Source organism: Manis pentadactyla, chromosome 2, assembly GCF_030020395.1.
Source record: "Manis pentadactyla isolate mManPen7 chromosome 2, mManPen7.hap1, whole genome shotgun sequence".
Lineage (NCBI taxonomy): Eukaryota > Metazoa > Chordata > Mammalia > Pholidota > Manidae > Manis > Manis pentadactyla.
Window position 1 is genome coordinate 175,781,673 of NC_080020.1, and position 23,755 is coordinate 175,805,427.

The following is a 23,755-nucleotide window of genomic DNA, read 5'->3' on the forward strand; positions in this document are numbered from 1 at the left end:
GGGGTATTTGTGTATAATTTTCTTTTTTTGTATTGGAGTGATGCTGTACTCACAGAGTGAGTTTGGAAGTATTCCCTCCTCTTTGACTTTCTGAAATACTTTAAGGAGGATGGGTATTAGCTCTTCTTTAAATGTTTGGTAGAATTCAGCTGTGAAGTCATTGGTTCCCTTGGACTTTGGTTTATTGGGAGCCCTCTACCCACTTCTAAACACGCTATTCTGCGCTTGCTTTTGACTTAGTGTTGATTCTTTGAGATTATTCTATATTAGTGCAAAGAGCTTTACCTCATTCTTTTTAATGACTGCAGAATGTTTTATTTTATGGAGCTATCCTAAAGTTTGCTTAACCAGTCTTCATAGAAGCATTTTAAGCCAAAGAGTATCATAATCAGGATGTATATTTTGAAGTGGTCTTTCTGGCTGATAATTGCCAGATATCATTCCTTGTGGAGAATGGCTTGAAGGTTTCTAAACAAAGTAAACATCAAAGTAAAAAGGCAACCCATAGAATGGGAGAAAGTATTTGCAAATTATACATCTTATAAGGCCTGTGATGGGGCCCAAGATTTTGCATTTCTGACAAGTTCCTAGGAGATGCTGGGAACTTCTGGTTCAAGGACCACACTGGAGAACCACTGAAGAGTCTATTCACAAACATAACTCCTCATACCTATCTGCCCCAAAGAAGGGTCAAAAAATAAAAGAGTGGAGCTGCCATTTTACCTTCTTGATATTGTCATTTCATGAATAAATAAGTACAGTTTTTCTAAACATTCAGAAAAATTAAAATTTAAACACCCAAATGACACTGAATTTTAAGGAGGGAAAAAGATATTAACAGGGACAATTCGGTAGCTACAAACTATTTAAGATTTAGAAAAACATTTTCTACTGTCCAATTTTTCTCTGTCTTCCTTGGGCTAGTTTGAGAACTTTAGAAAAAAATTTTTTTTCATGGTCAAAGCTTTCCTAAAGAGTCTTTAAAGTCCGTAATTCTATGAAAAGGCAACATACAGCAAGCAATTGATAAGGCAGAGCCATAGCTGCAGCTGAGCCAGGGTGAGAATAGCACTGCCAGGGAGTGGGGAGTACCAGCAGCTTCTCACAGAGAGCAGACATCTGTTCCCAAACCAAAGAATTTCAATGAGGCAACAATAGAAACCCAGGAATTATTACAAAACACAGACGGACTCTGATCTCACTTCTACAGAATTACATGTCTAAACAGAGTCTGGGTGGACCCTCTGATCCTATCAAAGCTTATAGGTATTACTATTTAATGGTTTGTCCTGAAGCTTTCACATGAAATTCTCATTGAAGATTCTGCAAGCGGTGAGAAAAAGCTGAAGGAAAAATCTTGTTCCATGATACTGGACTGTCTAATATATATTTACAAGATTGAAATAAATAAGCAGGAACTTTCTGTTTTCATTTCCTAAAACTGCCACCATTAAAGAAATCACCATGAAAATATGTTCAGTGCCTAAGTTAAGAAAAAGTAACAATAGTGTAAAAATAATTAGAATGATGTAATTACCATATTATTATAGGCATCTTTCCCAAGGACATATCAGTTAAGATTTTACCTTTAACCTATGACAAAGGTCACAGACTCAAATACCTATAGGGGACAAACCAAGTAATAAATAATTGAACTCTTCAAGATAAAAGAAAATTCAAATGCCAGAAATATGAATCAAACATTGTAAATAAACTATGATTTAGGCATGTAACATTAATACTATTATGATTAATTTGAAACTGAAAAAAATTAATTAATTATTAATTTTTTCTTGTAGCTCCTAACAACTTTGATCTAAAACCAAAGCATGGCACCCTTTCCTTTACACCAAGGTATCAATGTAATTATAGTTGCATGCAGTGTGTAAGGTAGCCCTGAATCCTTGAACTAAGAGCAGTATTTTTAATTGAATTTGATAAGACAAACCAACTCTTTTTAAACAAACACAAAATTTTTGCACAGTGAGTTTGAATTTAGAGTAATTCAAAGGTATTTGTGGAATTCAGGTGCTCTGATGTTATAATATTTAGGTATGTTTTTATTAAGGTATTATTGATATACAATCTTACAAAGGATTCACAAGACCAACATTATGGTTACTACATTCATCCATATTATCAAGTCCCACAAACACACCCCACTGCAGGCACTTTTCATCACTGTATTAAAATGCTATAGAGTCTTCTCTGTGCTATATTGCCTTTCCTGTGATCCCCCTACAGCATGTGTGTTCATAATATGGCGCTTTAATTCCCTTCTCCCTTCCTCCCCACCTAACATCCCCAACTCCTTCCCTTTGTTAACTGCTAGTCTCTTCTTGGAGTCTGTGGGTCTGCCGCTGTTTTGTTCCTTCAGTTTTGCTTTGTTGTTATATTCCACAAGTGCATGAAATTTGGTACTTGTCTTTCTCTGTCTGACTTATTTCACTGAGCATAATACCCTCTAGCTCCATTCATGTTGTTGCAAATGGTAGGATTTGTTTTCTTCTCATGGCTGAATAATATTCCATTGTGTATATGTACCACTTCTTCTTTATCCATTCATGTATTCATGGACACTTAGGTTGCTTCCATTTCTTGGCTATTGTAAATAGTGCAGCAATAAACATAGGGGTGCATATGTCTTTTTCAAACTGGGCTGCTGCATTCTTAGGGTAAATTCCTAAGAGTGGAATTCCTGGGTCAAATGGTATTTCTATTTTTAGTTTTTGGAGGCACCTCCATATTGCTTTCCACAATGGTGGAACTGATTTACATTCCCGCAAGCAGTGTAGGAGGGTTCCCCTTTCTCCGCACATTCGCCAGCATTTGTTGTTTCATGTCTTTTGAATGTTGGCCATCCTAACCGGTGTGAGGTGATATCTCATTTAGGTTTTAATTTGCATTTTACTGATGATTAGTCATGTGGAGAATCTTTTCATGTGCCTGTTAGCCATCTGAATTTCTTCTTTGGAGAAGTGTCTGATAAGATCCTTTGGCCATTTTTTAATCATGTTATTTGCTTTTTGGGTGTTGAGGCATGTGAATTCTTTATGTATTTTGAATGTTAACCCCTTATTGGGTATGTTGTTTACAAATATATTCTCCCATACTATAGGATGCCTTTTTGTTCTGTTGATGGTGTCCTTTGCTGTACAGAAGCTTTTTAGTTTGATGTAGTCCCATTTGTTCATTTTTGCTTTTGTTTCTCTTGCTCGAAGAGATGCGTTCAGGAAAAAGTTGCTCATGTTTATATTCAAGAGATTTTGCCTATGTTTCCTTCTAAGAGTTTTATGGTTCCATGACTTACATTCACATCTTTGATCCATTTCGAGTTTAATTTTGTGTATGGACTTAGACAATAATTGAGTTTCATTCTCTTGCATGTAACTGTCCAGTTTTGCCAACACCAGTTGTTGAAGAGGCTTTGATTTCCCCATTGTATATCCATGGCTCCTTTATTGTATATTAATTTATCATATATGCTTGGGTTTATATCTGGGCTCTCTATCCCGTTGCACTGATCTGTGTGTCTGTTCTTGTGCCAGTACCAAATTATCTTGATTACTGTAGCTTGTAGTAGAGCTTGAAATCAGGGAGCCTTATCCTCCCAGTTTATTCTTCCATCTCAGGATTGCTTTGGCTATTCGGGGTCTTTTGTGGTTCCGTATGAATTTTAGAACTGTTTGTTCTAGTTTGTTGAAGAATGCTGTCTTTATTTTGATAGGGATTGCATTGAATCTGTAGACTGCTTTAGGCAGGATGGCCATTTTCACAATATTAATTCTTCCTATCCATGAGCACAGGATATATTTCCATTTATTGGTGTCTTCTTTGATTTCTCTTAAGAGTGTCTTGTAGTTTTCAGAGTATATAGGTCTTTCACTTCCTTGGTTAGGATTATTACTAGGTATTTTATTATTTTTTATGCAATTGTGAATGGAATTGTTTTCCTGATTTCTCTTTCTGCTAGTTCATTGTTAGTATATAGGAATGCAACAGATTTCTGTGTATTAATTTTGTATCCTGCAACTTTGTTGAATTCAGATATTAGATGTAGTAGTTTTGGGGTGAATTCTTTAGGGTTTTTTATGTACAATATCTTGTCATCTGGCCAACAGTGACAATTTAACTTCTTCCTTACCAATCTGGATGCCTTTTATTTCTTTGTGTTGTCTGATTGCTTTGGCTAGGACCTCCAGTACTATGTTGAATAAAGATGGGGAGAATGGGCATCCTTGTCTTGTTCCCAATCATAGAGGAAAAACTCTCAGCTTCTCACTGTTAAATGTGATGTTGGCTGTGGGTTTGTAATATATGGCCTTTATTATGTTGAGGTACTTGCCCTCTATACCCATTTTGTTGAGAGTTTTTATCATGAATGGATGTTGAATTTTGTCAAATGCTTTTCCAGCATCTATTGAGATGATCACGTGGTTTTTTCCTTCTTTTTGTTGATGTGGTGGATGATGTTGATGGATTTTTCGAATATAGTACCATCCTTGCATCCCTGGAATAAATCCTACTTGATCATGATAGATGATCTTTTTGATGTATTTTTGAATTCAGTTTGCTAATATTTTGTTGAGTACTTTTGCATCTATGTTCATCAGGGATATTGGTCTGTAATTTTCTCTTTTTTTGGTGCCTTTGTCTGGTTTGGTATTAGAGTGATGCTGGCCTCATAGAATGAGTTTGGAAGTGTTTTTTGGAAAACTTTAAGGAGGATGGTATTAGGTCTCCACTAAATGTTTGATAAAATTCAGCAGTGAAGCCATCTGGTCCAGGTGTTTTGTTGTTAGGTAGTTAATTCAATTTCATTGCTGGTAATTGGTCTGTACAGATTTTCTGTTTCTTCCAGGGTCAGCACTGGAAGGTTGTATTTTTCTAGAAAGTTGTCCATTTCTTCTAGGTTATCCAGTTTGTTAGTATATAATTTTTCATAGTATTCTCTAATAATCCTTTGTATTTCTGTGGTGTCTGTATAGATTTTTCATTTCTCATTTCTGATTCTCTCCTTTTTTCTTGATAAGTCTGTCTAGGGGTTTATCTATTTAGTTTATTTACTCAAAGGACCAGATCCTCCTTTCACTGATTCTTTTCATTGTTTTATTCTATTCTTCTTGATTTTATTTATTCCTGTACTAATCTTTATTATGTCCCTCCTTCAACAGACTTTGGGCCTCATTGTTCTTCTTTCTCCATTTTCATTAATTGTGAGTTTAGACTGTTCATATGGGATTGTTCTTCTTTCCTGAGGTAAACCTGTATTGCAATATACTTCCCTCTTAGCATGGCCTTTGCAGCATCCTACAGATTTTGCAGTGTTGAGTTATTGTCATTTGTCTCCATATGTTACTTGATCTCTGTTTTTATTTGGTCATTGATTAATTGTTTATTTAGGAGCATGTTGTTAAGCCTCCATGTGGTTGTGGGCTTTTTTGCTTTCTTTGCATAATTTATTTCTAGTTTCATACCTTTGTGGTCTGAGAAACTGGTTGGTACAATTTCCACCTGTTGAATTTACTGAGGCTCTTTTTGTGGCCTAGTATGTGACCTATTCTGAAAAACATTCCATGTACACTTGAGAAGAATATGTATCCTGATGCTTTTGGGTGGTGTTCTGTAGATGTCTGTTAGGTCCATCTGTTCTAATACATTGTTCAATGCCTCTGTCTCCTTATTTTCTGTCTGGTTGATCTGTCCTTTGGAGTGAATGGTGTGTTGAAGTCTCCTAAAATGAATGCATTGCATTCTATTTCCTCCTTCAATTCTGTTAGTATTTGTTTCACATACATAGGTGCTCCTGTGTTGGGTACATAGATATTTATAGTGTTTATATCCTCTTGTTGGACTGACCCCTTTATCATTATGTAATGCCCTTCTTTGTCTTTTGTTACCTTCTTTGTTTTGAAGTCTCTTTTGTCTGATACAAGTTCTGCAACTCCTGCTTTTTTCTCCCTACTGGTTGCATGAAATATCTTTTTCTATCCCTTCACTTTTAGTCTGAGAATGTCTCTGGGTTTGAGGTGAGTCTCTTGTAGGCAGCATATAGACAGGTCTTGTTTTTTCATCCATTTAGTGACTCTATATCTTCTGATTGGTGCATTCAGTCCATTTACATTTAGGGTGATTATTAATAGGTATGTACTTATTGCCATTGCAGGCTTTATATTCGTGGTTACCAGAGGTTCAAGATTAACTTCCTTACTATCTAACAGTCTAATTTAACTCACTTAGTATGCTATTACAACACAATCTAAAGGTTCTCTTTTTTTTTCCTCCTCCATTCTTTACATATTAGGTATCATATTCTGTACTCTTTGTATATCCCTTGACTGACTCTGGTGGTAGTTGATTTTATTTTGCATCTGCTTAGTAATTAATTGGCCTACTTCCTTTACTGTGGTTTTATTTTCTCTGGTGACAGCTATTTAGCCTTAGGAATACTTCCATCTATAGCAGTCCCTCCAAAATACACTGCAGAAACAGTTTGTGGGAGGTAAATTCTCTCAGCTTTTGCTTATGTGGAAATTGTTTAATTTATCCTTTAAATTTAATTATTATCTTGGGGGGTAGAGTATTCTTGCTTCAAGGCCTTTCTGCTTCATTGCATTAAATATATCATGCCACTCCCTTCTGGCCTGTAAGGTTTCCATTGAGAAGTCTGATGATGGCCTGATGGGTTTTCCTTTGTACGAGATCTTTTCTCTCTCTGGGTGCTTTTAATACTCTGTCTTTATCTTTGATCTTTGCCATTTTAATTGTTATATGTCTTGGTGTTGTCTTCCCTGGGTCCCTTATGTTGGGAGGTCTATGCACCTCCATGACCTGAGAGACTATCTACTTCCCCAGATTGGGGAAGTTTTCAGCAATTACCTTCTCAAAGACACTTTCTATCCCTTTTCCTCTCTTCTTCTTCTTCTGGTACCCCTATAATGCAAATATTGTTCCATTTGGATTGGTTATGCATTTCTCTCAATATTCTTCCATTCCTAAATATTCTTTTTTCTCTCTGTGCCTCAGCTTCTTTGTATTCCTCTTCTCTCATTTCTATTTCATTTACTGTCTCCTCTACATCTAATCTGCTTTTAAATCCTCCCATTGTATGTTTCATTTCAGAGACTGTATTATTCAATGTTTGTGCCTCATTTCTGAATTCTTCCCTGAGTTCATGAATATTTTTCTCTAACTCCGTGACCATGTTTATGGTTTTTATTTTGAAATCTCTTTCAGGAAGATTAATGAGTTCAGTTTCACTTGGCCCTCTTTCTCATGTTTGTGGGATTTTGGTTTGAACCAGATTCCTTTGACATTGCATGTCTGTAGGTGGCTCCCTCTAGTGCCCAGAAGCTCTCTCTCTGGAGCTGCTCAGCACCTGGAGCAATGGCGGGGGTTGCAGGCGAGCTGCGTTGGTGCCTGTCAGGAAGAAAGAGCTCTTTCCTGCTTCCCAGCGATAGTGCCTGTCTCTACTGCCAGGGCCAGTCGGCTAAGCATGCAGGGAGAAGCCTCTATGCTTTGCACTTGTAGATGCCATAGGCAGGGCTACCCTCTGGATGACCTGACACAATGGCGGGGGCAGCCAGTTTATGTGCTGGTGCTGGCCGGGAGGAAGGTGCAGCAGGCTGTGTATCATGCTGGGGGCTTTGTAGCTGTGTTGCCAGCCAGGTGGAAAGAGCGTCTGAAGATCCTGAAAGTTCTCATCCTGCTGGGCTGATTTTGCCAGGACAATTTTGTTCACCTGTCCTTTCTCCTGAGCAGCAAGCTCTGTGCAATCCTTGCTTCTTTAGCAGCCCTCTCACTGTTAAGAAGTCTTTCAGACTGCCTGTCTTTCTTTTGTCCTAGAGCAGCCAGATGTGGATCCCTGTTTTCCACAAGTGCCTGGAATCTCAGTCTGTCCAAGTGTTCCTCCAGTCTTAGCTTTCCAACCCCACTAATCTCCAGAGCACCATGTAATGTAGGTTCTTGCACCCAGAGCAGATCTCCAGGGTTGGGTGTTCAGCAGTCCTAGGCCTCCACCCTCTCCCCGCTCTGTTTCTCTTCCTCTCTCCAGTGTGCTCAGGTGGGGGAAGGGCTTGGGTGCCTTTGGATCATGGCTTTGGTACTTTACCCTTTTCCTTGAGGTCTGCTGGTTTCCCCAGGTGTAGACAGTCTGCCACAGCCTTCTTTCCTGTTGTTCTTTCAGGATTTGATGTTTTTGCTTTCTTTTATATTATATGTGGTTCTGTCTCACCTCTCACACTGTCATCTTTAATCCTCCTCTCCTTACAAACAAATTAAAAGCCAAAAGAAGTAAGTGACTTCTTAGCAAAACATAAAATTATAAATATAGACTCAAGGAATAATAGAGAATTTGACTAAGTGAATTACTATAAAAGAGAAAAACTCATGTGTGTTATATGTATATGATATGTATATATAAGCATGAAGAAAAGTATAGCAATATATATTGCTATTTATATATTCATATTTATACTTTGCTAAGATATATATACATAGATATACATATTACAATGCTAATATAAGATTACATTGTTAGATGTGGAACATAAGAAGGGAAAAATAAAAAAGTAACTATCAATAAGTGGCAATGTGATCTCATATGTGTAAAATCAAGCATAAGCATGTCTGTATCATAAAGAGATGCATGACAGGCTAGTAACCACATGTTAATCCCAAGAAGAAGGGATACCCCTAATTTCAGAAGCACATCTCATTCCTACCCTGCTTGGCCTGGTGCCAGCAAATACTGAGCACAGTGGATAAAGGGAGGCCAGTATTGGTGACTGATTGACTTTTCAAGGGAATCTCCATTGTTTTAAGGAAGTGCTGCTCAAACTTAAACACACATCAGAATCACCTGGAAAGCTTGTTAAACGAGATTACTGGGCCCCACCGTTAGGGTTTCTGATTTTGTAAGTCTGAGGTGAGGCCCAAGATACAGTGGTCTATATTTTGGGAATTATTGTCCTAAGACAACTCCCATTATTCTAAAAGTTCGTTGAAATCTCTGTGGTCTCCTATTCCATCTTTTGCCTTCTTTACTCCTTTTTATTATCATTTTATTCAAGTTTTGAGAATCAAATTCTTAAATATTATCTTTTCAAGTTTGTGAAATCTACCTTAAAAGGTTTATTGTAATAATAGTGTAATTACCATTTATTGACACCTAGTACAAATTAGGCAGTATGTTCTACCATTATATCATAAAACTCTGTGAGGTAGGTACTATTATTAGACTAATTTTGCAGATGAGGGAACTGAACTTAGAGAAGATCCTATATGTGCTTGTCATTAGTGTACTCTACTGCTTCAGAACTAATGGTCAAAACCCAACAAAACAAAACAACAGCAAACTAGCAATATATGCAGGGAGATAAATCATGGTAACATTTTCATTCAATGATTATGAGATACCTAGAGGTGCCCAAATTTTAGCTCAAATAATGTTAATATTTATATACTTCACAGTGCTTATAATCATACGGTGTTTTCACATAGAAGACGAGTAAATAGTATTTCTATACTCCTGAGTAAACAGACCTGGGTGACATGGAACTAACAGAAGAGAAATTTTTTAAACTTCTAAGCAGTTTTGAAGAAATGGTATGCGTATTTGTTAGGATACAGACTAAGTGGCTCCAACAGTAAGATAAGATGGTTCAAATGAGATTAGAGAATGCTTCTTTCTCAATTAACTGTCTAGACATAAGCTAGTAGCTTTGTTCTGTGATGCAAAGCCTCCAGGTCCCTTCTTCCTTCTATCTTCTTGCTCATGTGCTCTTTGTCTACATGGTTGAGGTTAGCTCAACACACAAGTCTGTCTTCCATACTTCTTCCTTTCTTTGAAGGAAGAGAGAGAGGAAAGCAAACTCATCCTTTTAAATAGGGGCAATATTACTCCCAAGGGGACAAAAGCTGGTTCTTGGGGGTAGAGGTGCAAAAATCTTTCAGTCTTTTTTAATGTATAAAGCATAAATATTCATATAAGTGCATAAATAGATATACAATTATGGGGAAAATGGAAGATCCTATGGCAAGGATCCTCACCTGACCCTAAACTATTTGATGATGTAATTGGCTTACTGCTAGGCTAATGCCTCCACACCCATAGGCAATAAACTATTATTAACTGAATCACTACATAAAGAGCTCTGTCCAGGGCTCTGGGAAAAGGCAGAGATGGAAATGGATTATAGACCTGTAGACTGTTGGGTGTAGATGTGATTCTAGTGCTCAACCTACCACTGAGAAAATAAAGCCAGGTGTAAACCCTTTTACCCCAAGAACATTCCACTGTCATGTCTTAGTCTCACTGAATCCATAGTGAAGTTGCCCAGGTCTGAAGCCCTCAGCAAGACAATATATTCATGGTAGTAAAATTTCACAGGGGCAATTAGGAAAAAAAAAGTCTGAAAAGTCTCCTTATGGGAGCGATAATGAAAACAAAATTGAGAAACTCAATTTTAAACATAAGTACCACAAGTTGCACACATCTCTTCTGCTCCCAAGAACTTGGTCACCAAGAAAAACACAGCTGCCAGGGAAGCTAGGAAATAGATGGGTGGCCATTGGCCCAGAGTAAACTCACTTTCTTCCCACATGAGTCTCTTCATAAGGCTGCTTGAGTCTTCCCACGACATGACAGTTGGTTTCAATCAGCAAACAAACCAAGAGACCATGGGTGGAACAGCAATGTCTTTTATGACCAAGCCTTGGGTTCCACACACTATTCCTTCTACCATGTATACATAAGTATACAGACCAAACTTGATACAATATGGGAGGAACCTTCACAAGGGTATGAATATCAGGAGGCTAGCCTGGGGATCATTTATGAGATAAGCTTTTTATTTTGAAGTTTAATCAGAAGTTCCCATATTTGTATAATTGGAAAAAATTATTCTGGTTAAATTCGAGTTGTCCTTCAAGGACCTTATGAAATGTTGACTTCTCAGCCAGATTTCATTGCTTGCTCCTTTGTGATTCTACATCACACTACTCTCACAACTGGGACAGCACTTATCACTCTGTATAATGGTTCACTGTGTAAAAGGCTGCCTCTCCAGTGTGAAAACAGGACTGAGGCTTACTTATTTTGAAGCCCTCCAAGTACAAGGCAGTGTTGAATTTTTTTTAATTGCCAGCTACTGTTGGTTATTGGTAAGGAAACCAGTCTGGGTCCAAAGTGAAAATCCTTCTGAATTATCTATTTAGCTCATCATTGACTTGCCTTACAAACCTAAACAACTTGCTTAAAACAAGTAAGTAAACTTGGCAGAAAAAACAAACCCAGAACACAAGCTTACTCATTTCAATGATAGATGTAACTACTTTGTCATATAGATGAGCAGTCAAATTAAAATCTGAACTCTTTGCTAGATGATTTTTGCAGGAGAAAATGGGTGCTTTAACAGAAAATGATGCTTTGTTTAGGTCACAACCTTCCAGATTATCTGACCCCAGCCTTTCATTACTGTTGAACTGTTTTACCCTATTAATTTATACTGAAGAAAACTGATAGTGGTACAAAATAACTCTTGAGTCTAGGCTTATAAATTCTGTCTAGTGGAGGTTTAATTGACTCTTCTCTACTGTAAAAGAAGCCAGTTTGCCTTCCGTTTGCACGATCATTTCAATATTCCTGATTTACAATTATGTCTGTTCTTTGGATACTCCTGTTGAACTGGCTGTAACATCTTATTGGTTCCCTCATTTTATTGAGTTAAATAAAATCTTTAACACATGTTCATTTTATATCTGTATGTGAATCATGCTTTTCATCTGTTTTTGAAAATCATCCTTCAACAGCACAGATATATGGGACAAGAGAGGTTGGCTGAGTGATCTTAACCAAAGTTACAAAAGGCACAGAACTAGAATTATACAAACCTAGATTTAAATCCTGACTCTTGGAGCACTCAGGACCACTGCACTATGCACCTCCAGAGGGTGCCATTCACACTGCAGCTTTTGTCAATGGTGTTTCCCTGAATAGTCCTTTGCACAGGTCTGCACTGCACATACATCAATGCCACCTCCAGTTCAAAAGCAATCTGTGTGCGTTAGGGTATGCACTGGCAGAAAGCATGTCCATTCCCTTTGCCTTGGTGATGATGAGATGTTTTATGAACAAATGATGCATGTATTAAGTGCTTAGCTATCATAATGTAAGCAAAAAGCATAGGGGTAGAAATGAGTTAGGGAAAGAGGTAAGAATGGCTTCTAATGTTAAGAGCTTTGATCAGCACTGTCTAACAGAACTGTTTAAAATGATGAAAATTTTCATCGTTGTGCTGTCCAACACAGTAGCCACTACCCACATGTGGTTACTGAGCACTTGAAATGTCATTAGTGTGAATGAAGAACTGAATTTTGTATTTTATTTCATTTTAATTAACTTAGATTTAAATAGCTAATGTGGTTTATGGCTACCATATTGGACATGTATCAATAAATAACTAATAAAAGGACAAATTTATAGACTCAGAAAAGCAGGAGATGTAAGCATATTAAATTTTTGGTCCAAGGCCTACACACTTAAAAAACATTGATACCCAAAGAATACAACTTCTCAGATTCAAAAAGACATATGCACCCCTATGTTTATCGCAGCACTTTTTACAATAGCCAAGATATGGAAGCAACCTAAGTGTCCATCAGTAGATGAATGGATAAAGAAGAGGTGGTACATATACACAATGGAATACTATTCAGTCACAAGAAAGAAACAAATCCTACCATTGCAACAACATGGATGGAGCTGGAGGACATTATGCTCAGTGAAATAAGTCAGGTGGAGAAAGACAAGTGTCAAATTATTTCCCTCATTTGTGGAGTATAACAATGAAGCAAAACTGAAGGAATAAAATAGCAACAGACTCACAGACTCCAAGAAGGAACTAGTGGTTACCAAAGGGCAGGGGTGTGGGAGGGCAGGTGCAGAGGGAGGGAGAAGGGGATTGAGGGGTATTATGTTTAGTACACATGGTGTAGGGGGGTCACGGGGAAAACAGTGTAGCACAGAGAAGGCAAACAGTGAATCTGCAGCATCTTACTACACTGATGGACAGTGACCACATTGGGGTATGGGTGGGGACTTGATAATAAGGGTAAATGTAGTAACCACATTGTTTTTTCATGTGAAACTTTCATAAGAGTGTATATCAAGAATACCTTTTTTAAAAAATGGGCAGAGGAGCTGAACAGACATTTCTCCAAAAAAGAAATTCTGATGGCTAACAGGCACATGAAAAGATGCTCCACATCGCTAATCATCAGAGAAATGCTAATTAAAAGCACAATGAGATATCACCTCATACTAGTTAGGATGGCCAACATCCAAAAGACAAACAACAACAAATGTTGGCAAGGATGTGGAGAAAGGGGAACCCTCCTACACTGCTGGTGGGAATGTAAATTAGTTCAACCACTGTGGAAAGCAGTATGGAGGTTCCTCAAAAAAACTAAAAATAGAAATACCATTTGACCCAGGAATCCCACTCCTAGGAATTTACCCTAAAAAGGCAGGAGCCCAGTTTGAAAAAGACATATGCACCCCTATGTTTATCACAGCACTATTTACAATAGCCAAGAAATGGAAGTAACCTAAGTGTCCATCATAGATGAATGGATAAAGAAGATGTGGTACATATACACAATGGAATATTATTCAGCCATAAGAAGAAAACAGATACTACCATTTGCAACAACATGGATGGAGCCAGAGGGTATTATGCTCAGTGAAATAAGCCAGGCGGAGAAAGACAAGTATCAAATGATTTCACTCATATGTGAAGTATAAGAACAAAGAAAAACTGAAGGAACAAAACATCAGCAGACTCACAGAACCCAAGAATGGACTAACAGTTACCAAAGGGAAAGGGACCGGGGAGGATGGGTGGGAAGGGAGGGAAAAGGAGAATAAGGGGCATTACAATTAGCACACATAATGTAGTGGGGGGCACAGGGAAGGCAGTATAACACAGAGAAGACAAGTAATGGTTCTATAGCATCTTACTACTCTGATGGATAGTGACTGTAATGGGGTATGTGATGGGGGCTTTATAATGGGGGAAATCTAGTAACCACAATGTTGCTCATATAATTGTATATTAATGATGCCAAAATAAGATAAAAGTAAGAAACAACAACAAAAAAAAAACATTGAGACTCCAAAGAACTGTTTATTTGGGTTGTAGCTATCAATATTTATTGTCTTAAGGAAAACAGACATTTTTAAATATTTATTAATTCATTTAGAAATAATAATGAACCTATTGTTTTATGGGAAAATAACTGTTTTTTTCCAAAACAAAGTAGACTAGTGAGAAGAGTGGCATTGCTTCAGATTTCTGCATTCAGTCTGTTGGCATATCATATAGCCTCTAGAAGACTCTCCACTCTATGCTTATAAGAAAAAGGCAAATGTCATAAAATTACTATTGTGAAAAAGGTCCCAAGAGCCCCCTGAGATTGCACTTTGAGAAACACTCATCTAGCAATGGTTTACTGACACAAAATATTTGGATACCCCTTTCTCCATGGTCACTGTCCCCACCATTGCAGACAGGTAGCTTTGTTGGCCCCACAGCAGGTGATAGGCTCTAGCCTCCAGGTTACCATTAGAGGGGATGGATAAGGCATGAGGCAGAAGATAAAGAGGTTACATAAAAACCTGTGTATTAAATTGTGGGATACTCAGTACCTGTGCAGAAAAGAATTCACCGAGCAGGCCTGAAATTACTATCCTTTTTTTTGTTGTTGTTATCATTAATCTACAATTACATGAAGAACATTATGTTTATTAGGCTCCCCCCTTCACAAAGTACCCCCCACAAACCCCATTACAGTCACTGTCCATTAGCATTATAAGATGCTGTAGAATCACTACTTGTCTTCTCTGTGTTGTACAGCCCTCCCCATGCCCCCCACCGACATTATACATGCTAATCATAATGCCCCCTTTCTTTTTCCCCTGCCCTTATCCCTCCCTTCCCACCCATCCTCCCCGGTCCCTTTCCCTTTGGTAACTGTTAGTCCATTCTTGGGTTCTGTGAGTCTGCTGATGTTTTGTTCCTTCAGTTTTTCTTTGTTCTTATACTTCACATATGAGTGAAATCATTTGATACTTGTCTTTCTCCGCCTGGCTTATTTCACTGAGCATAATACCCTCTGGCTCCATCCATGTTGTTGCAAATGGTAGTATTTGTTTTCTTCTTATGGCTGAATAATATTCCATTGTGTATATGTACCACATCTTCTTTATCCATTCATCTACTGATGGACACTTAGGTTGCTGCCATTTCTTGGCTATCGTGAATAGTACTGTGATAAACACAGTGGTGCATTATCTCTTTCTCAAAACGGGCTGCGGCATTCTTAGGGTAAATTCCTAGTAGAATTCCTGGGTGAGATTACTATCCTTTGAAAAGTCTCCTTGGAACCTTAGCCCTTGGTTGGTATCTGAGAACTTTGATTTCAGGAAGGTTCCTCCAAGAGTGCTTTAAGGTGCCTAAATGCAGTGTGCACAGATAATATGGTTCATGCTGAGCACCTGTTTTCCTTCTGGGAGTCTGGAGTTTTGGTACATGTTAGGCAGAGGGTGCCTTGTGAGCAGTCCCCAGCAAAACCTTGGTCACTGTATCTCTACTGAGCTCCATTAGTAGTAACACTTCACACAAGTCTCTATTCAATGATGGAGGAATTAAACACATCCTGTGTGACTCCACTAGGACAGGACTCTTGGAAGCATGTGCCTCGTTTCCTCTGTATACCTTCACTTTGTTCCAGGTACCTTTTCCTTTTGCTGATTTTGCTTTTACACCTTTCACTGTAATAAATCATAGCTGTGAGAATAACTAGACACTGAGTCCTATGAGTCCTCCTAGAGAACCAATGAATCAATAGGTGATCTTAGGGACTCTTGACATTCCCTTTCAATGGCCCTGCTCCCACAATGATGACACCTATGATTATATCTCATGCTGCAGAGGACTGGAGGCTTCTCCCTGAAGAAACTGAAAAGACAAATGAAGAGAAAAAAGGACCAAAAAAGAGCAGAAACAATGAAAAAAACAAAAGGAAAGCCTAAAGATAAAACTACAATTAATTTCATTAAAAAGTGAGAAAATACATGGCATTCATAACATAAGAGTAGAATGCTATGAAAAGAAGCAATCAAAGAACAAGAAAAAGCTCTATAAAATTAAAAAATATGATCATCAAAATGAAATTCTGAATAGAGGGGCTAGAAGATAGAGTTGAAAAACTTGCCTAGAGAAGCTAGGGAAAAAAAAAAGAGAGAAAGAAATGGAAAACAGAAGAGGGAAGATAAGAAAATTAAAGGATCAAGCCAGGAAGCCCAAAATCCAGCTAAATAAAAGAGAGAACACAATAAATGGAAAGTAAGAAATTATTAAAGTAAATTTTACCAGACTAGAGAAAAAAATGAAGCCTCAGGTTGAAAGGGCTCACCAAGTGCAAAGCACAGAGAATGAAGAAAAAGAAAGAATTACATCAAGGTCACATTATTATAAAATTTTAGGATACCAGAGAGAAGATTCTAAAAAGCCTTCAGAAAGGAAAAACCCAGAAATAAAGAGATATGAGACTTAATGATATCTGATTAATAGCAATACTGACAACAGACACACTAAAATTAAATCTTAAAATTCTGAGGAAAAACCTAGACTTCTATATTCAAACAACCATTCAACACCACAACACATTTTTGAGACATGCAAGGACTTGGCAAATTTATCATTTCTTAGAATGTAACTAGATGAAGTGCTGCAGCAAAATGATATGAGCAAACCACACCAGGATCTAGGTAACAGGATCCAAAACAGGAGAAAGGTGAAAGAAAGCCTCAGGACTACAGCTATGCACCAAATGTAGAGTACTTTATCTTCTAGACATACTCAGAATTCCATTTGGATTATCATATTTTTAATTTCATAGAGCATTCTGTTTTGTCTTGCTTTAATTTGTGATTTTAAAAAAACCACATTATTTGCCATCTTAGCGATTTTTAAGCATACAGTTCAGTAGTTTTATGTGTATTTACATTATTGTGCAACAGAGCTCCAGAAGTTTTTTATCTTGCAAATTGAAACTCTCTACCCATTAAACAACAACTCCCTGCTTCCCTCTCCTCACTGCAAGCCCCTGGAAATTACCATTCTACTTCCTGTTTCTTAAATTTGACTACTTTGAGATACTTCATATAAGTGGAATCATACAAGATTTATCTTTCTGTGACTGGTTTATCTCACTTAATATAATGTCCTCAAGGTTCATCCATGTTGTAGCATGTGACAGGATTTCCTTCCTTTTTAGAGCTGAATAATATTCCATTGTGTATATATGCCACATTTTGTTTATTTATTCCTCTGTCAATGGCTGTTTGGGTTGCTTCTACCTCTTGGCTACTGTGAATAATGCTGTTATGAATATATGTGTGAAATATCTCTTCAATGTCCTGCTTTCAATTTTTTTGGATGTATAAACAGAAGTCGAATTACTGGATTATATGGTAATTCTATTTTTAATTTTTTGAGGAATCACCATATTGTTTTTGATACAGCTGTACCAATTTACATTCCCACCAACAGTGCACAGTTCCAATTTCTCCACATTTACTCCAACATTTGTTCTTTTCTGGGTTTTTTTTATAGTAGACATCCTAGTGAATATGGGGTGACATGTCCTTGTGCATTTGATTTGCATTTCTCTAGTGATTAGCAAAACAACCTGGTTTTGTAAGGTAGACCTGAAGGGTTTATTGGAGTGGCTCAGCTGTTGAATCCAGAAGCAAGAGGAGTGTGGCTGGAGTCAGAACCTCAGTTTGCATCACATGTTTCTTAGAGTCCTGTTGATATGTATGTGTTTGTATGATTCAAAGGGAATGAATTTGTTTGTAGTTTCTGTTGTTCAGATTAATCAGGGTGGCTGATAGAGTGGTATGGTCTTGGGAAAAATCATTTAGAAGCCAACATGGTGTAGAAAGAAGGGGTCGGTTTCATTGAGGAACAATTCTCCACAGGTCTCTCACATTTCTGGACATCTTGCAAGGTAGGGCACAAACTGCCTTTGTTCTGAAATATCTTTCTGGACTATCTGGATGTTTGTATAGTGAACAGACTTGGAAGGCTCTTGGAACAGATCTTGGAAGATAGAATATCTACTTTTGGAGCTTCAAAAGACAATCAAGCTTACAGGCATTATAAAAGTTTCAGTTTTCCAAGTTTATGGTTTCTTTCCTATCAATCACCTATGTATACAGATGTCACAGGCCCTCTTCATATTGTCCTAGGAGAAGTGAGGCTCAGGGAACTGGAATAAGTCGCTAATTGTTGGGCTAATATTCTTATTGCTATGAGTAGTAAATGGCCCTTTGTCATTGACCCTGGAATCTCATCTTCTGCCAGCATTCATGAAACTGTCAGGAAATCTTATTACCTGGCAAATAGGATAAAATCTCACCATTCTTGAAAACCATCATAGAGCATTTTTTTCTAAAAGATAGAGATTTGTCTTTTTTTTATTACAACCAATACAATTTCCACAACTAAATTTTTAAAAATTTCCTTAATGTTATGAAATATTCAGTGTCCAGATTTTCAATTGTCTCAAATATTCTAATTTAGTTTCAATTTCTTTTAATTAGGATCCAAATAAGACCCATACATTGTGATTGCTTAGCATGTATTTTAAGATTCTTTTAATCTTTTATTTTCCTTCTAAAATATTTGTTGAGGAAATTAGGTTATGCTTTGGTAGAGGTTTCTCTAGTCTCAATTTTGCTGGTTGTATCCCCATGGGATAGTTTAACATGTCCCTCTGTCCTCTGGTTTTCTTGTAAATCAGTGGTTGTTTCTAGAAATCTGATCTAACTCTGGCTAAGATGTTTTGGCAAGAGTATTGCATGGGTGGTGGTATGTTCTCCTGTCAGAAGGGCCCAGCACCTGGCTGTCTTTCTTCCTGATGGCTTTTGAGGTTCAATGCCAGGATCCACTGGTTCACTAGGGCTGAAAAATGGTTCCTGCCTTTTAGCAGAGCATTGGTTCTTTTTTTTCAACAAAACCTTTTATTGAGGGTACTTTATATACTGGTAGAAAAACACCCCAGTGATACACTGTCAAGTGGAAAAAGCAAAGGAAGAAAGCAGCAAATATATTCAAAGAAGGGAAAAATATAAATCTGTTTTGGCTTGAATATGTGTAAAATATCTCTGGAAGGACAAGCAATAAATTAGTAATAATCACTACCCAGGGTGGACAATTGGAGGAACAGGAATTGGAGAGGAGGAAAAAAGGGAAAGAGAGAGACTTTTCATTATATATATATAAATTTTTTACTTTTTGATCTCCAACCCCATGAAAGCATTCCAACTCAAAAACATTACTTTTAAACTTTAATTCATATCTCTGTCTGTTGGTACAAAACTGCAATCATATCACATCTATTGAACTTGCACACTTACATGCCAACTTGAGAACTGCCAGTCTTTTAATTCTCACAACAGTAACTCTATGAACCTGTATTAAGATTATAAAGACAAATAGAGTGTAACGGGATAAGCCTTGTGAATAAGCAGACACTTGAAAACTCCCCATTCATCTCTAAGGATATAGTGATTATTTCAAAGACAGAATGGTCTCAATACCTAAATATGTGAACATAACCATTCCTTTTTTCCTTCTTTCAATCTAGCTCAAGGGTTTTCAAACTTTACTATACAGAAATTCTCTCAAAGTGGCAAGCCTGAATATTAGATCAGGTATAATCTTTACTACATTTAGAATATTTTTATACTTCTTTTAACCAAAATGGGAAAATATTCATACTTGCTAAGGACTTATTCTTTTTTTACCTTGATATTATATTATGACCATCTTTTGATTTTGTCTTCTACGTAATCTGTAATGGCTATATAAGTTTACATTATACTAATACATGACTATAGTAGGAGATGAATTATTACATTACATATATTCTATGATTTAAATTCTTTTACCATTTCCCTATTTAGAGAGAGACATTGAGTATTTTCAAAGTTTTGCCATCATAAACAACATTGCAGCAAACATCCAGTAACTAGCCCTGTGAACATATCCATTATTATTCCTTCAGAATAAATTCCTAGAAGTAGAACCGTGGGGTGAAAATGTATCTAAAAATTCAAGCTTTTTAATAAGTATGGGCAAAATGCCCTCCAAAAACCTAATTAATGGTTAATGGGAAAGTAAATATAAGGCATTTAAGGGAAATGACAGAGGATGATATACTGACATCATCTATTATTCTTCAGGTATTTCAGGAAATCCCAAGTCTCAAACTGAAACATTTTATACATGTAACATGTCAAAAAGTCAAAAAAGAGAGTGATGAACCCTGATATCAAAATCACAACTCTTAAATGAATGCTGCAAGGAAAATGAAGCTTCAGGAAAAAATGGGAAATAGAACTCTTTTAGCAATGACTCATCACTAAATGATGACAGACTCAAGTTCTCAAAGCCTTCCTATGTAATGCCATTTAAAAAATCAAAATATTTAACATTAGTAGTTATCCAAAATTATTAAAGCATTTTTATCACCACATTCTCTTTGAAGGAGAAAATGCCATAATAGTCTCTGCTGGTGCTGACATTTCAATAGAGAAAAATAATATTTTTAATGCAACCTATAAGCCCCCCACTCCCCGAAATTGCATATTCAACACTACAAACACCATTCCAAATTTGGAACCCCCTAGGTATGTAGTTGTGGGTGAAGGCAGGCCTAAGTAAATTGGGAGAAAAAAAAAATCTTTCAAAATTGATGACTCAAAACACTATGCATGATTTTTTCTTTTATTTTTCTGTATTGTGCAAATTTTCCCTAATAAAAGTGTATTACCATAAAATAAGAAAGTTCAAGACTTATAATTTGGGAAACAAAAGTTTCAGTGTTGCATTCAAATGATTACCCTGACATCAAAAACTATTTTTTGGATGAGATACAGCATACTATACAATTCTAGAAATCATGATAAACACAATGTAATTTTTTTAAAAAAGAACAATCCAGCAAATTCTTTAAACCATTCTTCTCCGATAGATCAGTACTAAACAAGTTTCCCTTGCCACCATGAGACATGCCCAGAGGGAAAATTAAAGAATTACTACATTTTGTAACTCCCTCCCCTCAACTCCCTAAAATACAATTAAAACTTAAGCAAGAAGTCATTAAGAACCCTGACATCTAGGGACAGCAAACACTACCCAAGTCCTTTAACCATATGCAAAAAAAGATTTACAGAAAAGATAAATTAAGGGTGCTTTTTGATTTCCAAGAGAATTTACAGCAGCATTCACAATTTAAAAGGGTGCATTTAAAGTACTTGCACTTTTCTTGATTACAATAAAATAGAGCAGCATTTCTAATTTCCAACCCCTTAATAAGAGCAATAATTACAGTGTTCTACAAACTCCAATATGTCCTCATTTTTAAAAATCTATAAATTGATCCGCAGAAGGCGGCAGGCTAAATTCCAGTACCTTATTCTCAACCCAGCAATTCCATTTCCTAGTCCTTACGGGAAAAGAGATGAAAACTGCTCTTTGACTCAAACGGTCCTACCCAGGCTTGGGAAAGGGCAAAGCAGGCTGAAAAAATGTCACCAGAACTTGGCCCAAGAAACCAGAGCCAAGAAGCATGACAGAACACTGGACGTCCCGTTCTACACAATGTCTATCATTGACTCTACTCCCGGCTCGCATCAGCTAGCAAACATTGGGAGAGGGCCGTGCAGTACTGCTATTGGGTTGTCACAGCAATTACTCTTAACGGTCCGTGCAGCCTGCTGCAGCGAGAGGACCTGAGGCCGACACAGGCCACCAGAGTGGAATGAGCTGATGCTACTACAAAGTGTCCTCAGGCTGGGACGTGAGCAGTGTTCTAACAGGTATGCAGCTCGCCTTTTGGGGACTCTTGGAACAATACAGATAGCTGCAATGAATAGCTGGGCCGGGTGGGTGTCCTCCTGCGCTCCCAGGCAGGCGCCACGGCCTCTCCAGAGCTGGGACCGCTGGCGAGCCCGCAGGCGGAGCAGAGCTCCCGGGTGTGGCGGATTTTCCCCTTCAGTCAAGGGGCATGGGGGCGGGGCCGCACGCTCTATTTACATCAATCCAAAATCTGGAACCTGTGTGTGTAGTTGTGGGTGAAAGCAGACCTAAGCAAACCAGGGGGGAAAAAATCCCTTAAAACTGAAGACTCAAAAAGAAAAAAAATGGACTCAAAACACTATGCATGGTTTCTTTTATTTTTCTGTACTTTGAGAAATTCCTTTCATTAAAAAATCTATTACTCTATAATAACGCTCAAAACTTATTATTTAGGAAACAAAGTATCAATTTGCATTCAAATGACTACCTTGAGATCAAAAACCATTTTTGGATGAGATACAACATATTACGCAATTCTACAATGTGATTTTTTTTTTAAAGAGCAATCTTTGAAAAGCGCTCGAACTCGCCGGAGCTATTTCACTGACTTAGAAACGAACACCATGCTATGTGAAAACTCATCACCGTCGCCGCGTGTCGCGCAGTGTAAATGACCGTTTCCTTATCGTGGTCTCCCCAGACCCGCCGGCCCAGCGCCGCGGCCAGTGCGCCTCTCCGGACCCGAAGGAAGAGTTGCTTGGGACAAGCGCCCTTGAGGCGTTCCAAGGCTATTCACTAACCGGCTGGCGCCTCCGCACGCGCAGCTTGCTTAAGCCCGAAGACCGGCCTCCTGGGGAGTGTCAGTCACTGCGGGGGCAAGGGGAACGGAATCTGGACCTGAACCGCGCGACGAGAGAATGCCTTGACACGGACCTCGCCCCTGCCGGCCTATCCCCCACCCACTGAGTGGCCTTGAGTACTGGAGAGGGCAGGCAGCCCAGGGGGCAAAGGAAGCTCTCACCGCTTCAGAGGGTCCGAAGCCCCCCGCGCTGCGGTGGTCGCTGAGACGAAGCTCGGCGACGCGATCCTGGCTGCCGCCTGGGGTGTAGCCCGGGCCGGAACGCTGTTCCCTGGCATCGCCCGCAGCCCGCGCAACACCAGCGCAGCTCTTGCTTCTCCGCGTTCGCCGCCCCTCCGGCCGCAGGGAGTGAAGCACAGTGCGTGGGGCCCGCCCACTCCCTAGGCCGCCAATGGGCGCGGAGCGCGGGAATCCGGGGGCGGGGCGGGAGCGGCCCGGCCGCCCAGCAAAGCGTGGTACCGTGTGCAGCAGGTGAGTGCGAAGTGGGTAGGGGAAGCATGTTCCGCAAATGAAAGATCTGTGAGAGTCTGAGACGGTTGGGACACTTCTCATTTTTCGGAGTCGCTCTGCCTTTTTGGACAAGAATTTCTTCATCTGCTATTTAGAGAACACCTATTTCAGGCCTGTCACAGTGTTTGGGGACACATGGGAATGAACAACAGCCTCTACTTTCAAGAATCTCCCGATGGGTCGGGTGGAGAAGAAGATGAGAAAATAGGTAACTAGGGGAGCCCACATAAAGCACATTCCAATATCAAAAGTCATGCTTTGCGATGGGAGGGAGGTGGGGTGTGGGGTGTGGGGGTAAGAACTAAAAGGCCAAGCAAGAATTAAAAGGCTTGTTATGCTGGGATTCTGATGACTGTGATTCACAGTGGGCAACAATCCACACATCTTTTTTTTTCCCTTAAAGGTGTCCAGACAATATGTGTGACATAGTTAAAATTTTCAGTAGCATCAAAAA

The 23,755-nt window shown here is 38.4% G+C and overlaps 1 protein-coding gene across 5 annotated transcripts in view; it reads right to left on the reverse strand.

Annotated features, from left to right (window-relative positions):
- ZNF638 (zinc finger protein 638) overlaps window positions 1–23,109 on the reverse strand; it is a 134,346-nt gene extending 111,237 nt beyond the window's left edge. For 2 of the 5 annotated variants that reach the window (XM_057497104.1, XM_036908334.2), the window contains exon 1: window positions 22,954–23,109. In XM_057497104.1, coding sequence (XP_057353087.1) covers window positions 22,954–23,069 — 116 coding nt within the window. In that variant the 5' untranslated portion in view covers window positions 23,070–23,109. The remainder of the gene's footprint in view (window positions 1–22,953) is intronic. The other 3 variants (XM_036908333.2, XM_036908331.2, XM_036908332.2) reach the window with 2 other exon arrangements.
- Between the last annotated feature and the right edge of the window lie 646 nt (window positions 23,110–23,755).